Source organism: Thunnus albacares, chromosome 23 (genome assembly GCF_914725855.1).
Source record: "Thunnus albacares chromosome 23, fThuAlb1.1, whole genome shotgun sequence".
Classification (NCBI taxonomy): domain Eukaryota; kingdom Metazoa; phylum Chordata; class Actinopteri; order Scombriformes; family Scombridae; genus Thunnus; species Thunnus albacares.
In genome coordinates this window covers 22174942-22193156 of record NC_058128.1, presented here as the reverse complement: position 1 = coordinate 22193156, position 18215 = coordinate 22174942, and the positions used below count along the sequence as shown (strand labels likewise).

Sequence of the window (18215 nt, the reverse complement as noted above, 5' to 3'; positions counted from 1 at the left end):
GTAAGAAAGATGACAATCAGAAACACGAACTGTTTGATAATATGCAGCACTTTTCTGTTTCTTACTACTTCGACTAAGGAGGAATTGTAACTGCAAATAAAACGTTGCTATTTTGAATATGCAATTATTCCTTATCAGCTTTCTCACCTGTGATAGCTGTAGTTCTAAACTACAATTACCTGAAATCATACCAGATATTTAGTTTAACTCGGTCTAAAGTTCAGTGATGATTCTTCTGACCATCAGTAAATAGCTGCTATAGAAATCTAGAAAAGTGTTTGACTTCTCTTGTTTATCTAGCAGTCACTGTTCACTTTACACAAACACTCACTGTCATGTAAGAAAGAATAAATGAATCAAACACAGCTTTGGTTTTTGACAAAGTTGTTTTTTTACTTTGCAGTACAGAAATCATTTGAGCCCAAGATGTTTATTTATTTTTACAGTTGTTCAAAACAGAAGATATCACAGGGCTCTCATCAATTCAATACTGCTGCAGTACACATTTGGTCCTTCTTAAGCGATTACAGTCAACCACACTTCCCATCAATCTGCTGTTAATGCTCGGGTCATCCATCATTTTGCATAATACAGGAACTAATATATCTCCTCTGATGCGTTATAGTAACTCAAGCTGTTGAAAATAGGTTCAGGTAGTTTATGCTGGACTACAGTCGCCCTGGTGGCTTGGCTTACAGTATAGTGTCTGGCTGTGCTGGAGATTAAACAACAAAGGGGGGCGAAAATACACAAAAATATCAAGCCCACACACCCCTAAACCACTTGATCTCACAAAACCTGACTATTTAAGCTGACGGCTGAGGTTTCTCCTCACAGCTGTCTTGCTGCTGCTGGGCCTGAATGTGCTCGGAGTTGCTACGCCCGGCGAGAAACCCTCAGCTGCTCACATGATTGAATTCAGACTGACAAAGCCAAGCCACTTCTCTCTCCCTCACATGAAAAAAATACCTGCAGATACCCCCCCACCCCTCCCCTCCCCGACACACTCTCTGTAAGATACTATTGATTATGATTCATCATTTGATTTGGCATCTTTGGACTATGCATCATCTTAACATGACGCAGCAGAAGAATGTAGGGGATTATTGTATATTAGGCATAACCAGTGTTTAGTGCAACATCCCTCTGTATGTGATTAGAAAAAGCATAGCTCCCTCCCTGAACCCTATCCAACAATACTATATCATATCTCTCTATATCATGAACTTCCTCAATGGGCAGACCATATACTTGGATAATCAGTCAGCCCATTGGTGTGTACATTTTTGTGTAAGGTTTTCTATTTTTTGTAAGATTTCAGTTGTCGGCAGCGTTGTCTTTGATAATCAGGAGTTGTGCGGACGGTTCGCCTCTACTCGGCGGCGTCACCGTAGATGTCCTTCTTCCCGCGCTCCATCTCGGCAAAGTCAAACTCTGAGCCCGTCATCCTCAGGAAGATGTCCTTGATGTCATCGCAGGTGGTCTCGAAGTGAGTTGTGGCGTCGTATGTACGGGAGATGAAAATCTAGAGTGGAGGGAAAAAAATATCAATAGCTGTTAAAGAAGCCTTTGAAATCAAGTGCTCTGACATTGAAATAGATAAAAACTAAAATACTGAAAAGTTTACAGACACACAGTTATTATTCAAGCTGATTTGTTTTAAATCATCTACTGAACAGACACAGATTTCTTTTTTTTTTTTTCTAAGTTGGAAGGAACCAGAGTAGAGAGGTGTTTCCTGTGCAGGATATGTTGCTGACATAACTTTCCCCGCTCGCACATACGGGCAGCAAAACAGCAGCGGTGAAAAGATGACGTGTTCTTACATAACAGCAACATGCAAGGCTAATTATTCTGTTACGTGTAATGTTAAAAACATGAGTCAATTTCACACAGGATGAAGATAGCAACAGAGATGACTACATGTATAAAATAAAAATGGTATTTCTGGATGAACTACTTATATCAGTGTTTCTCCAACATGGTACAGTGTGTCTCAGTCAGCAGAGCACTGTGCAGCACTTCTTAAATGCTGATACTGGGTATCTGGAAAGGTCAGATGTGTGTGTGTGTGTGTGTGTGTGTGTGTGTGTGTGTGTGTGTGTGTGTGTGTGTGTGTGTAGGACTTCCAGCTATCTGTTCATTGTCAGTGTTAGTTTTCTGGAACATGTTAACGTGTTACATGTAGTTTTGGGGATTTATGGGCTTCATTACTTAAATATGTTATTTTTACATACAAATCTGGCAAAGTCATTAACCAATACTGCATGGTACAGTTGCAACTAACAATAATTTTCATTACTGATTAATTCGTCTATTATTTTCTCAATTATTGGATTAGTTGTTTGGTAAAATAAAATGTCAGAAAATGGTGAAAAACGCTGAAAAATGTTTCTTAAAGCCCAAGATGCAACCTCAAATGTCTTGTTTTGTCCCAAACAAACAGTCCACAAGACAAATATATTCAGTTTACTGTCACAGAGGACTAAAGAAACCAGGAAATATTCATATTTAAGAAGCTGAAAACAGAGAACTTTAATATTTTTTCTTAAAGAATGTTTCCAATCGATTAATCGATACAGCTCTACAGCATAGTTACATCAATGATCTCTGAGCTTTTAATTATGCATGTTCTGCTTCCACATAATGACTTCTCCATGGGGATCATGTGCATTACTTTACATTAGAGCAATTCTCTTTGAAAGCCTTCCGCATGTTTGTAGATGATTTTCTACAGACAGACAAGGTCTCCGTTCAGTTCACGACAGCATGAAAACTGATGAGCAGAGACTGAAACATAACAGAGTCCATCACAGCAATCAGCATCAGCCACACTGGTGGTGAAGCTCTAGTGATGGCAAGTTGGTCCAGCACTCTGTTCCACACTGAAATGTCTCAACTACTGGATGGATTGCCATGACTTTTTGTATAGATATTTATGATCTCTGGAGGATGGCCACCAGCAGTCAGAGTTCACATCTGCCATAAGCCTCAAATGTACTGCGTTTAGTGCTAATTAGCAATTGTTAGCATGCAAATAAACAATGCCTGATAATAAGATAATACATGAACAATAAAACCCTGTTTATTCCTTGTGTAATAACTGAAAGTAAAAACAGATTCACAATTAAAAACAAGGAACTTATTAAAGTGCAGAATCACATGACCTGAACAATTTCTACTGGCAGCAAAGCCATTTTTTTGTGTAACTTTTTTTTATTTTTTCCTTGTGAATTTCAGTAATAATTCGGATTATGATGGGAGTATTTCATAAAGTATACATACATCCATTCATTTACCATTTTAGGGTAAAAATTCATGTAAGCAGTTAAACTAAAGCTCCTGCCTGATGAAGTTAATGATCATTTTGTGTGCCCGTACTCATACGCATCAAAAACTGGAATGTGCTTGAAGATAACAGAACAATTCAACTTCCTGTTCACACAAGGAACAGGAAGTGAGCACCTAATTTCCCCTGAGGATAAATTCTAATCATTTTAAGGATACCCTGAGTTTACATTCAATGTCACAACTTTCATTTGTCTAGTACTTTGGTATACGAGGCAATTCGAACAGTAACAGTTGAATAATTGCCATTGTGTAAAAATACCAAGACAGTGAAAAAATGGCAAGTATATGATGTCCAGTATTAACTGTGTTGGATTAGCGTCAAACAAGTTTCAAGAATGCAACTTGAAAAGGTAAAAAACCCAGAAACCTGATTTGTTGTAAACGTGCAGCAGTATGACTCTTTACGTTTCATCATATCTGACTGATCGTACCTGGCTCTCAGTGCCCATGTCAGTTGGTGCATACTGGTCGCTCATGCTGACAAACTTCTGCTCGATGGGCTCCAGCAGGTCCAGGGCCGGCTTGATCTCTTTCTCAGGGTCGTTTGTCTCCACTGTGGTGCTGGCGATGGCGATATATTTACCCTGTGCTGCCACGTTGTGAGCAAAGGAGATCATACAAACGTAGATGTCTGGAAACAGGAGAACAAAAGTTAATGTTTGACGGTGTGACTGTGGATAAACTGTGGATGTCTGATCGGTTGTTTCTGTTAAGACATTAAGAATGTTACATTTACTGTGGTTCAACTTGCTCTACCTGCACTGTATATTCATTCTCATAGCTCTGGGTAGCAGCTGACACAACTACCCCTCATATATTATGTATTCAAAAAGCCTGATGTGACAGCTTCAAATAGTTTTGTCCAAACAACTAGGGCTGAAACACACACACACACACACACACACACACACACACACACACACACACCAACATTGCTTTGCCTGCTTATTACACCTACTGAAAACTGAATTGCATTGTGGTCTATTTGTTTTCGCAGTGCTGTTTTTTGGTGACGTCTATTTCATTGCTACTTGCTTTATTGTTTTGTATGGTTTGACAGTTATTTTCTTTCTATTTCATAATTATTATTTGTCAGATGTGACTGAATGGCACCCCTCTTCATTTAAAAGTGTAATATTTTTGTCTATTCACTTATATAATTATGATCCATCCAGTCCTTGACATCATCTAAACATCTTCTAAATGAAGAAACGACACGTCTGTAACATTTGCCCACTTCCTGTGTGCTCTCACCGTGCTTCCTGTTGACCTGGTTCTGGGGGATGATGATCTGGCAGGAGTTGACGTCGCTGGTGTTGGCGATGGGGTGATTCAAGATGCAGATGACTCTGATCACCTGACCCACTTTGGAGGTGCGATCCATAGCGTAGCTGGGGTCGCAGATCAGCTGCTTGCACCTGGCAATCTGTGGTGGTGCAAAACACAACCAGAGGTCAGAGGGGAAAGAGATGCGCTCAATTCCTGTAGAAGTGGAATTTCAGCCGAAGCCCATGTTTTTTTTAAATATCAAAAGTCAAATATCACATATAATGACCCAAAGGACTTCACGAGCAACTCAAAGACGGACGCTCACCTCTCCCTCAGACTTGACTCCCACCACTTTCCCATTCTCCACCACGATCTCATCAATGGGCTTGTTCAACATGTACGTCCCACCATAGATAGCACTCAGCCTGGAGCGGAAACACATTCAAAACCAAGATCAGCACCTGAGACCGATGAGCTCATTCAGGCAGTGATATTATACTGGTGTTTAGACAGAAGTGGTCCATCAGTCTGCGACTCATGTATTATGCATATGCTTTGTGAGATGTTCTTATCATCAAACAATATGATAATGAATGAATGATAGTGAGCTATATAAAACTACAATATTAATAATGTGACACAAGATTATGTTTAATACTGAACTGATTAGCTGACTATAGATATGGCTCTAAACTAGGTTTCTGTTAAAAAGGTAGATTTTGTGTAAAATTGTTTGGAATGTTGAACTAAGAAGACCAAGTAAACAATAATAATCACAAGTTATTTATCCATCTTCCTGTTGAGCACTTCAGTCACAAGGTTCATGTTCCACATGTAGACCTTTGTTACAGTTGACATTTTGACACATTCTGGCAGTGACAGACATTATTAATAACAATAACAATGACAATAAAGGTGTAGATAATAAAAACAATTAGCTGCTTCAGTTTCAGGTTCCTGGTATTGTGCATGCTGGCTCACTGTCATGTCTTACTGGGACACTTGAATAGAACAGAGCCACTGTTAACGTTATTAGTAACACCTGTGTTTTTTCCTTCTGGGACAAGGGAACAATATTCAATTCTTCTATAATAGTGGCAAAAAAGTCCCTGCTCCAGTGGTAGTACTTTCCAAAGGTTCAGAGAGTATCAAAGTGGAGCTGACAGGGCCAAACGTCACTGACTGGTCAAACAGAGAACCCACAATACTTCAATAACACAAGGCACTGTGTGAAGAGTGGAATCTCTTGTGTTGACACTGACACAGGAAACATACTTTTGACCCCTAGTTTAGTTCCTTATTTTGTTCCTTTGCTTCCATAGTTACTGTGACCTTTTGGTTGAGAAGAGTCATATGTTGCATTTCTGATGCTGCTGTGATGATGATTTAAAAGTCTTGTGCAAACACTTTATTTGGCAAGTTAAGTAGACTGCATGCTGCAGTGCACAGATATAACACAGTGCCACATACAAACATTACACGTGTATTAAAGGGTGAGTCTCCTACCTGGCAAACCCTTGCGGCAGCTCTCCCAGGCCGTACAGTGGGTAGAGGTACGGGCTCTTGCCGTATCTGGCCAGAGACTCACTGTAAAGCTTTATCCTGTTTATTGTTTCGATGCAAGGTTGATCCAGGTAGCTGAGCGGAGAGAGACAGAGAGCGTTTGTTAGACTGCAAACTGTACAGTGTAATAAGGGGGAGGACACTGCATCACAATCAGACGCAATTAAGTTGTTTTTTTGTTTTTTTTTTTAAGTATAAAAACAAGTAGGAAGACTACTCACTCATCTGTGCGGTAGAGAGCGAGGGAGTGACCGGTAAAGTCCATGACTTCCTGGCCCAGGCTAAACTTTTGGAAAATGGCCCTCATTGTTGTCTTGTTGGGGTCGACGCCTTCCATGGTTTTGGGGTCGTTCTCGTCAAAGCAGGCGATGAAGGTCAGGAACTTTTTGAAGCGCCGTTTCTCAAACAACCCCATCAGACCTTTAGGAGAGCGAGAGTTTAGACTTTGAGTGGACGTGTGTCAAACAAAGAGTGAGTGAAAAGAACATCAATGTTACTTGCAATCAGTATCTGAAAGTGACATTACAGTCTGTCTCGATCAGCGGTTCCCAGCTGGTCTTGCCTCAGGGTCCAGGTTTTCCCTCAGACATCAGGTCCACACATTGACCGACTTAACACTCGCTCAGTATATTTCCATCCATCCATCCATGCTACATAACCACTACTGCCCCTTCACAACATGAAAACTAAAATAACTTCACTACAATAGGCTTAAAGCTCAATTAAATAAGAAGCACTGCAGTAAGAGAACGATATTAGAGCTTAAAAACTACATTTTAAAAACAGTAAAAGCTTTGCAACAGCAGTTAAAACTTATTCAGTCTTAGTCAAAACTATTTCTACACTACTAGGTCCTATTTCTTTAACAATTTTACAACATAACACGTAAACAGGTCTAACACAAAGAACAGTGAAATACAACAGCTGCAGTGTTGAAAATGTTACAGAAGAAAGGTTGTTATAAATCCAGGCCACGTTTGTTTTCTTCTTTTCTGTGTTCAGTGTTAATAAAACCAAGCTGAATATATTCTGTGTCACTTTTGTTCTGCCTGTCGTGGAGAAAATTTCTTCTGTCTCTACAAAGACCGCTACAGTCAACGGACTTGCAAGGCGAGGGTCACATGACCCACAAAGCTGGTGTCGATAGGTTACTGGTACTGTGAGGTTTCATGTGGTAGTGCTGCTGCTAACTGGGAAGCGGGAAACGGTACGATGGAACTTACTAGATGACAGAGCCTCGGTCTCAGTCGAGGGGACTTTATGGATTTTGCCCCCCTTGTACACGTAGCTGCCCTCGATCACTTTGAAGTCAAGGTAGCGAGTCACCTGTGTGATCAGCAGCATACGGACCAGCTGACCTGAGAGAGCGAGACACAAACATCACGGTTACACCAAATGAGACAATTATCTCATTCTTGAAAACATGTATCAGATATCAAAACCCACAACTTTAGCCCCTCTACTGATCTGATTAAGTGTAACTTGTGGTTCCTGCTTAAAGCTATTTTAAATATTAAACATTTTCTAGAAGGCAAAATGTTCAACATACAGCACTAATGAGCTAAAGCTAACAGCCCTGCTGGTAAACATAGAAAATAATAAATGACAACATATTGTAATTGTAATATACCATTGGCCATAAGGAATTTAGGGATGAGGTCCACGTTCCAATCCCGGCCTTTTCCCATTGTCTCAGGAGGTTTGCCGGGAAGGCTGAAGCGCTTGTAGAGCTGCAGGGAGACACAGAAAGAGACTTTATTCACAAGGTACAACCGCTTCAATAAATCAACCCTGTTTTCAGGAAATACTGCTTCACCACAAGGTTTAACTAGGCTGAAGATAAAAGTGAATGTTTGGTCTTTTGGAACAAGGCCGGATGACGCTCTTTTTTTTTGTTTTTTTTTTTTTTGGAACGGCTAACTTCTCAGGTTTGGACAAGAAGCTGGTCATCATAATGAAGTGGGGGGATGAAGATAAAGCAGAAGTTTCTATAAAGAGGCTACAGAAAATAAGGTTTCCCTATGTCGAAATGAAAAAAAACTTACATCTTCAAGAGGTGTGATGGAGGCGCTTTCAGCTCCGTAGTAGGAGTTACGATCCATGTGCAGCACCTTCTTCCCCTTCACCGACATGATGCCTGATAGAATGCATTCCTGTTAGGAGAACACAAAACAGAAGAGAAATAAGGTCAACAGGATATCAGGAAAACCCCATGACCAAATTTTACCAGCCGTGTAACCAACCAACTGTGCATATCAATCGTCTTGTGCTTTCATATTTGTATTTAGAACAGTAGCTTATTCTTCACTTTTAAAAAGAGAAAAGGGTTTGAGGATGAAGGATAACTGATGAGTTTGGCGAACGTAATGCGACTAGTGCTGCAGTCTCCTGGTTGGTCGATATGAATAATTGCCGCATTACTTTCATAAGGAGAGAAGTGCTACATCAACAGCCTTCCAGGATTAATCCATTACTTCCTGCGGCGGGAGGGACAGACTAACAAATTACCTGTGAAAACGAGGGTGTATTCAAAACATCCCTGTTGTTTTCACAACTTTGAACTCCTCCAACCTAATGGAGACTGCTGGGTCTAACTGTACCCAATGTTTACTGAGTGTTTACTGAACATTTCCTGATTCAGTGTTTCTCCTATCATTTTAACAAGAACCCCCCTTAGCCAAAAATAAACGCCAAATATCCATTCATTGGGAAATCAATAGCGTTTGGAAGTCTCTGTTCTGAAACGTGAGTCAAACTATGTGTTGTTGCCTGGGAAACTATTGGTAGCGTAGCTCTTTTAAGGAATATGACACTGCGTTAATATGTTTGCGTAGCAGATAGGAAAGAGCAGCAGGAAAGTGACGGTGGACGCGAGCGGAGCAGAGGAAAAGGTTAGCAGTAAGTTGTCAGTCTGGCAGTAAATGTACAGAACAGACTACAGTGTAACAGTTAATAAATGCTGCAGCCTCTCAAGACTGAGAAAAGTCACGTCTGTTATTTCCCCAAGTGCTGGAAAAGTGAAGGGGGTTAGCTCCAATGTTAGCAACAAGGGGTTAGCCTAACCTGACCATGCTAACCAGAGAAATAGAGAACGGAGAAGTGTGTGGCTGCTGAGTTCACTCTGTCCTGTAACATCCAACAATTTTTACTTAGATATCCTGGGCCAATCCAAGATGGGTATCACTAGTTAATCTAGGCATATTTTAATAGATCCCTATTGGCCAAAATAAACCCAATCGAATGCCAGTCTTTTAATTGTACTCTGCTGTGTTGCAAAGCTGCTCCCCCAATTCTGACACTGAAAAAGTGTGAGGGGAGGAGTTTTCAATTATTGTTCAAACATCCAACCCAGTAGAAGCATACTGACATATAAACATACATGCTGTCATAACTGGTTACAGCCAGGACTGGGCGATAAAACCATCTCAATAATTCACACGATAAAATCTTTAACATTAACGATGATAAATTCTTGTGATTTATTTTTGAGTTTATTTTACTCTACCTACAAAATCACAAACAGCCAATCGTACAGCAGAGAAACAAACACTTATGGTTGACGCATGTTTCTAGCCCCCCCCCACTCACAACAATTCAGAATGGCCTGTGTGGAGTAGCCTACTCAGAAGAAAATGAGCGGCTGCGGGAGCAGACTAGAGTGCGAGGAAACTGTTGCTAAAGACGAACTGTACCCAGGAGGTAATGAGGGAGCTCTGCAACCTTGGCTTAAAACCTGCTCTTCACTACCCAGCCAGACTGCTCATCACGACCAAAGACAGCGGCAGAAGGAGGCTTTTATCTGTTTGGGAGGCCAGCAAGATCCTGACCAAAAACTGGCATTGCATGTTCTGAGGATGTGGGGGAGGAAGAGTGATAACGTTGGGTCAACAAGCCTGTGGCTAGTACGCTAATCTGCTAGCTCACGTCAACAACGGTCGATCTATGCAAAACTGACCTCCATAAACTTTTCTGAGGGCGAGACTGCACCCCAGTTTACCTAACGAGATAAGCTAACTAGCGTTAATAAGGCTCCCATTGTGTTTTCAAGTTGCCAAGAATGTGCAACATTCAAAGAATTTACAATAGCATAATCATCCTCAACATTTAAGTTTTCATTTTATTTTCTTTGATCATTGTTCAGTATACTACCTCTAAAGTGTTTGAGAGGCGTTTGATATGATGGGAATCACAGCAGTTGTTTACATACTTATTATCTTATTTTGTTTATTCAGTGTTAAATGCTAAGCCATGTTGGTTCTGTTGAATGTTTGTCACCTATTTGTTCTGATAATAAATAATAGTATATTATAAACTATAATTAACCTTCCCTTTTTTTAGAGTTCTGTCATTATTATTTACATATAAATTGTGATAGTTATCAACACTGATCAATATAAAAAAACATATAATGATAAGATTATTGGCCATATGGTCCAGCCCTAGTTACAGCTCATATTTCTGGTGCAGACTCCTGTAGAAATTTCTTACTATAGAAATTATAATTGCATCAGTGCTACAAACTAACTACAAGGTAGATACACACAACAACACTTTTTGCAAGTCGTGCTGATTTAAGGATAATAATCATTTCACTGCCCTTTAATGCAGCTCACTGGTAAAACACAGAATGACAGAAATCAAACTGAATTTAAAAGTCTTTGCTTAACTGTTAAAAACTAAATTCACAGCCACAAACGCTTGAAAGGACAAAACAATTCAGTTTGACAGAACAGCCAGTATGACTGGACATTAGCGAATCCAAGAATCCACTTCTGACACACCCAGTACCAACATAACGTCTGACGTGCTTCTGTGGAGCAGGGAGGATGATTGCAGCTTTCACAGGGCTTTAAGTCTCAGAGGCTTGGTAACGATGAGGGGAAATGTGCATGTTTGCCAGAGTCTGGAATTCCTACAGACCAAAAGCCTTAATGCGATTACAACAGTTTGAGTTTGTAGATACAGGAAAACACGGTGCATCATGTGACTGTGTGGACTTTAAAACATGTTGTACTACTGACTGACAGCTTACTCTCAGGAAGTACATGGAGTAACTTGTTTCTCACATAACACTAAAACAACAATGCATCACAACTTTGACTGGGTGTGATGTCACCTGCGCTCCCTTTGTGTACTGACTGTAGCCTGTTATGACACAGGAAGTGACAGAGTTCCTGCCATTTGCGTCTTTCAATTAGGATTAATTAGTATGATTCTCCAGATGCCAGAAAATGCACCGCACCCATTACATTATGGTACATGAAGAATCACTCTCAGCTCTGTAGGACAGTACAATCCTGACAGTGATTACTATCAACATAAGGTACAGCTTTCTCATTTGCGTAGTGGACGTGGGTAGTGGATGACTCAGGAGTGCAGAGAAAATAATTAACCATAGAGCGACAGTAAATTAATGACACAGCAAACAGGCTAAAAGCTGAACTTGAAAGTTAAAAGCTGTGACATCTCTAACTAGAAATTCTGCTGACAACAAAAACCGTTTGTCTGTTTGGTAAACTTTCAGACAGTGTACAGCTCCCTCTTCAAATTAAACTATACCTCATCATTCTTTATAACATACTTCATATAGAGGAGAAAAGGGACGTCACATTGATTAAAAAGGCTAATTGGGACTTCGTTGGCAAAAGCTGGAACCTGCTGTCCCAGGTGAAAGCTGACAATTGTGAGAGAAACGTGGCGACAATCAAAAACGATCCAATCCACTAACAGCCAATTGAGATGTGTGAAGATGTGTCTAAATTCTGACAGTGTCAAGACATTTCTCACCAAATTCTCACAATGTGGCTGTTGTTACGGCCACTGCTTACAAACCAACAAGTCAGGAAATGATGCAGAATATACTAGCAAGCTAACTAAAAAACCATTGAGCCACAACAATTCGTTGATCGACGGACGTTTAATCTGCGACTATTCTGATAATCAAATAATATTTTTAGTCGTTTTTCAAGCAAAAATGCCAAACATTTGCTAGTTGCAGCTTCTCAAATGTGAGGATTTGATACTTTTCTGTGTCATACATGATAGTAAACAAAACACCATTATTTTGTACTGTTGCTTGGATAAAATAAGACATTTGAAGTCGTCTCCATAAGCTTTACGTAATTATAATGGGGCTTTTTCACTATTCCCTTACATTTTATAGACAACTATTAATCCAGAAAACAATCAGCAGATTAATTGAATGAAAATAATAGCTGCAGCACTAATAAAACATATTTAGCTCAAACTTACTTAGCAGAAACTGCATTTCATGTTGCCTTCTTTCATCTTCTGAAGACTGGCTTCACAATGTCCTCTTATTTTATGTTTGTTTGTTTTTTTAATGCATACAAGTGCAATTTGGCCAAAACTTGAATATTGTGTTGCTGCATTTTCCAAACATGACATTCATAGATGGGTGACACAAGTTGATGATGTGTCTCTCTTGGCGTCTTTTTTCTTTGCGTTTACATTGTAGTGCTACAATTTACATTTACTACACATTGCCTGACTTCATATTGTACAGTCTGATAAAGACTGCTACTGAACCGAGATTTTATCAGATCCTATCTCGCAGTTTAACATGCCATGAAACCTGTAAGACTGTCAGTCAATAAATTCCACCTCCACACTTAACATGCTGTCTCTAGGATAGGTATCAAATCTTAACACGTCAAGGTGGCGGGCCTGCACACGCTACTGCTAACAAAGCAAAATGCAGTGTTGTCTTTCAGCTGTGAACTCTGTTTTGTGGTGAGACTGTCTGAAAACACTGTCTAACTGTGTTCACGAACATGTGGTCAACCTAAATTTAACTAAACGTCTTATCGTGCCCTTCATAACCTCACTGACACAGCCACTTCTCTACATCCTGTACCATCCAGCTTCTACATAGGTGCTCTCCCAAAATAAAACATGCTGCAGTGAAATCGGATCACATCCCTCTGTGAATGTCTGGGTTTCATCTACTGTGTGATCTTGCAACGCCGTTGACTTAAAGGACATACAGTGCGGCTACAGATAAATCTCTGGGGGAAGACAGAGCAGTTCTGATGTGTCACTGTCACTCCTTTCGTGTGACATGTGACTGAAGCCGACCTGCTGCCGCTTATATAAATACAGGCTTTGACACAGAGCCGGTGGCAGCCTAGTCATCACTACCTCTGCCAGATAGTAGTGGCCATGCTGACAGAGGAAAACACACTGATCCAGTGTGCAGTCAGGCAGAAAATTAAGCCAATATAAAACATTCAGAGCGGAGGCGAAGTCCCAGTTCAATTTTTAACACATAAGGGCCATAAAAATCAGAGAGAGGGTGAGAGGCGGCAAAGTCCAGCACAGAGGCCAAGAGCTGGATGGCTCTCCGCAGTTCAAAAAGATATAATCACATGACTCGATGGTTTTCACTATTGAAGCATGACAATACGAGCTTTGATTTTACTACACTGAAAATTTCCAACACGCTTATAACTTTCCCCTCAAGTCCCAAGAATGTGTTGGACTGTAATGTGCTGGACTCACTGGAGCCAGAAATTACCTGAAATCACCACTGTGGAAGTTTTTTTTTCCAGAAGTGGGAACTAACTAAGTACATCCAGTCAACCACTACACCTTAATACAGTTTTAAAAGTCGTGGCATTTCACAGCCAAACGCTCTACTTTTTCACTTCCCTGCATTCATCTGCAAACTGTGGCAACTAGCTACACGGCAGAACTAAGTTTTACATGTGATAAACTCATAAAATTAGACAGGAATGCACTGGCTACAGAGGAATTTAGATTTTAATGACAGCACACCAAGGCATTTTTTTGTGATTTTAGTGTTTTTTTCAGCACTGCTTGTTTTGGCAATGCCTTGAACTTCTATGCAAGCTAAGCTTATTAAATATAGTGTGAGAGGACACAAGCATTGTGGTATTGCTTCATTTTCTTTACAATCATTTCCTCATTTTGGCAGGCAAAACCAGCAACAATGGAGTAATCAGACCATCTAAAAAAATAATGTGTACTTCTTCCTGGTTAATGCAAAAGTAATAGAGTACAGTGGGAAATGTTATTCTTTTAGTTGATATGTTTCAGTATATTAAACTCTAGGGCTAGCTAATGATTTCTTCTGCCAGTTTTTCTCAGTTAATTATTTGTTATATCACAGTCACAATTTGCCAAAGATGATGTATTCAAATGTTTTGTTAATTCAACCAATACCGCAAAACCCAAAGATAATCAGTTTATCAGCTGCCAATTAATTTAGTTAACTAATGGTTTAAACATTTAAACTATGAGTGCTGCAAAACTTAAGTTCTGAATGGAGAATTTTTTATTTTTGGCAGAGTGTTATTCAATCGCACCATTATTAGTTTCCTCTTGAGTAACAATCGTCCATCACCTGCTTTGTCTTCACCCACACTGGTGGTTTCACATCAGTCAGTGCTGATGTAGTTAGTGACTGATGCATAACTGTCACAGCAGTCCCAGTATATACCCACAACCTCTTCAACCACTGAAACACAGCCTTGTTCTCCTCTCTCTTCATCATCATGCAAAAAAAATCTGCTTACTCAGAATCTCCGACACCATCATAATGTCAACCTGACTGTATTTAGGTACAGTTTGATATCTTGTGCCAAGCCACTCCCCTCATGTGTCATTAGTAGTGGACAGATGGGAAAGCCCATCCCCCAGCCACTTAACTCATCAAAAATGCAGAGGGGTAATACAACGGCCCAACTAATCATCTCCGCTCTAGATGCACAGTAGCAGGATGAATGAATTTGACCGTTTAAAAATTACAAAAAGTTTCCATTGTTGGCAGACAATATAGTATTTAAAAATACAAAACTAGTACTCTGTATAATTAGCAGGAGTTCCCTTCTAACTAGAAAACACTCATAAAAGATATTTCTAAGAGGCAACATTTCAGTTAGGATGAAGTCATGTAAAGCTGCACTGTACAAAAAAGTTTTCTTTCCTATTAAGCACTTACAAGACAGACATCTAAATGTGTGGGTATTTTACAGTGGCATGATCTAATGAGAGTAAAATAACACATGTTGACATATTATACTAGACATCCTGCTATCTAATACAGTGTGTGATGTTTTGGTTGACAGTGGAAATTGAAGTTTTTTTGCACTCAAAATCTCACATTCAGAAAAATGAAGTAGGGCAGGATGTCTTTATTTCATCACTGTCCACTCTGAAACTACTCGACTTAACTTATTAATTCAGTGAGTGCAGTAAATGTTTAGAAATTTGATTATACGCCTGATAAAATTCTGTGTAACCTGTTGACAAAAGGGGAAGTTGTCAGATGTACAGCAGTGAAGTCATTGATTTGCATAAAGGAACTAAAACCATTTGAAACTGCCGTGCTACCTCAGCCTCAAGTCTGCTGGGATTTTCAGGCTGGTTCGCCTGACTCTCACTCCACTTATGTTGCAGAGTACTTGCAGTATACTTTCGGTTCCTCAGTCTTGCTGGAACCACACCCTATTGTGAGCTTAATCAACACCCTGCCCACTAAAACTTAACCAATCCCCTTTCTGCTTGCTTGTTTTTGCACCTCTGCCTGCTCTGAGCCTGAAGCAAAAAAAACTTTGTAACTCAGTGTTTGCTGTTATAAAGAAATATCATTTTACAGGAACTTAAAGCTAGCTTGAGCACAGATAATCTTACCATCAAAACTATGTACTGAGGCTTTCAAGAGTAAGAACAGTCCAGAAACTCCAACAAATCTACTGGAAGCTGCCCCTTGGCCTGCAATAAAGTCCCAAAGTCATCACGGGATTTCCATGTCATGCTTCAGCCGTGTAAAAGTGACAGCTAGTTAACTTCGGAGGCCAGAGAGTGTAATTTAGCCAAAGAGACTACGGTGTGTTTAATGTTAGCGAAGTTATTTCCTTGTAAACAAACCCTACACATACGGGAATAGCTCATAAACTGCCACCTCACATTATACTGGATAAGCCTTACGGCTTTTTCTCTTAGTCAAATCGACGCATGAAGTTCAATTCGAGTTAGTAATGTATTGCCGAAGTTTCTGACTGACAGCGACACGTTTCAAGGAAATCCAGCGATTTGAATAAGCAACCAGTCTGTCCTTTTCCCAAATACCTTCCCGTTTAAGTCATTAAAAGTGCTGAAGCTTCGTTAACTTTGCGACAATTAGCTTTATTAAGCTTGCAGACGATCTAACGCTAAATTTTACTCCGCTGCCTGTTGAGTCCAAGTACCGCACGGAAGCTTAAGATACTTTAAGTTAACCGCTGGTTAGCGAGCTACACAGCCTTATAACTACTAAGATCAGATAACTGGCTACGTTACCTATTTGAAAATACATCATATGAGATAAAGTCAACAACTGAGTTAAAATGCGCTGCACGTCAAAGATTTCGGTGAAACTATGACACGTCGTAATACTATCGTTAGCCTAATTTGGGTCGGCTAACATTAGCAGACTAATTATGCGCGTATAATCTTTATCTTGACTGAGAAAAGCTGTTCGACCTGGCGCCCAAATAACGTTAACCGGCTGGTTACGGAGCACATGGCACCCAGAGTCGACAGAATACTTCCTAACTACAGAAACGGACAGTTTGAACTTATTTTAGGTAACCAAATTAACAGTTGAGGGTATCGTTAATCTCTCCAGGCACTGAAGGTAGTTGCAGATAGCACAGTGCTAACAGTTAGCGATAGCTACTTAGCTCGCAGTTTCCATTGACTAAGAGGTAGTCGCTACCGCTCGGTTAGCGGCTAAGCTAGCTACTTAGCGCTAACCCTGCTGATTAAAGGCCCAGTTAGCTCGAAGCCGAACTGTCAAGTTCCAACTGCGTTGGTAACAGGTTGCAAATCACTTCCACTGCGCGGAATCGCCTCGTTTAAATCTTTCTCACCGTAAGCCCGGTGCCCAGGACGATAACGTCGTATTCTTCATTCATTTTTCCAAGTCTTTACTCCTCTGGTCCTGATTATCGGGAAAGAAGAAAATGGAGCTCAGTGGGACTGGAAATGAGAAGGGGCTGCTTCTCCGCGTCAGGCGCCTCGCGGGCGGGGCTTCCCTGCTGTCAATCACGGGGAGGAAGACTGACAACTCGAGCATGTGTAGAAATATAATGTCGCATTGTTTCAAGGTGCAAGAGGGAAGCAAATTCTTGTCATGTTATTTTATGTGCTTCCCAGGAGGAAGTCAGGTAGACAATATTTAAAAATTCCCTCAAGACACATATAAAGTACTCTACTTTGAATAATAATTTGTCTTACAAAAATAAGAAATGACGTCCTTCTCCCTCATTAAAAATCCAGAATACATGAATATGCAAATATTGTTCATTTGAAAAGTTGAACTGCTGAACACAAGATATCTCCTACTTCACTGTAAAGTCCATTCTCAGTGTTTGTGCACTTCAAGTTTCCACATACAAGGTTTCAGTTTTATAAACCCAGTTTTAGATTTGTGTAGAGAATGTTGTATTTGAACTTCAATCACTAAAAAAATAAATAAATCAACCACAATCAATAGCATCGTTCCAATGTTTTTCCTTGATTCCAATAGGTTGAGCTTAATAACTCAATGAATATGTCGATGTTGTTTATATCAGAAGTTGAACTGCTGAACACAAGATGTCTCCTACTTCACTGTAAAGTCCATTCTCAGTATTTGTGCACTGTGGAGGCTTTAAGTTTCCACATCACACTTGAGTAGGTTGCATACTGGACCTGGCTCCAAACTAGTTGTGATGTCACAAAATCATCTTGTATATACATACATGTTGAACTCAGGTTTAAGGTGAGCACAGAGAAATTTTCCTCGTTCAGCAGATGAATGTTAAAACAAACTCCATACATACATCGTGCTGCAAGAAGAAAAACACATTTTTGAGTGGAGGGGGACTTTAAGATTTAAAAATGTGTCTTGAATGAATTAATACAGTATATGTTCTTTGTTTTGTTTTTTTAACAAACTAGTAAGTCATTTGTTTTATGTTATTTATTGTTAAATATTCAGAACTCTTAAATTCTGAGTATTCCCC

At 39.9% G+C, this 18215-nt stretch overlaps 1 protein-coding gene across 1 annotated transcript; it reads right to left on the bottom strand.

Moving 5' to 3' along the window:
• Positions 1-367: 367 nt before the first annotated feature.
• Positions 368-17242, bottom strand: gdi2 (GDP dissociation inhibitor 2). Its single transcript, XM_044343825.1, has 10 exons — positions 17079-17242; positions 8229-8336; positions 7814-7913; positions 7407-7541; positions 6405-6603; positions 6127-6258; positions 4946-5045; positions 4606-4777; positions 3783-3982; positions 368-1525 (listed from the first exon to the last, which is right to left on the bottom strand). The coding sequence occupies exons 1-10, from the start codon at positions 17121-17123 to the stop codon at positions 1373-1375; spliced, it is 1344 nt and encodes a 447-aa protein (XP_044199760.1). The 5' UTR covers positions 17124-17242; the 3' UTR covers positions 368-1372.
• Between the last annotated feature and the right edge of the window lie 973 nt (positions 17243-18215).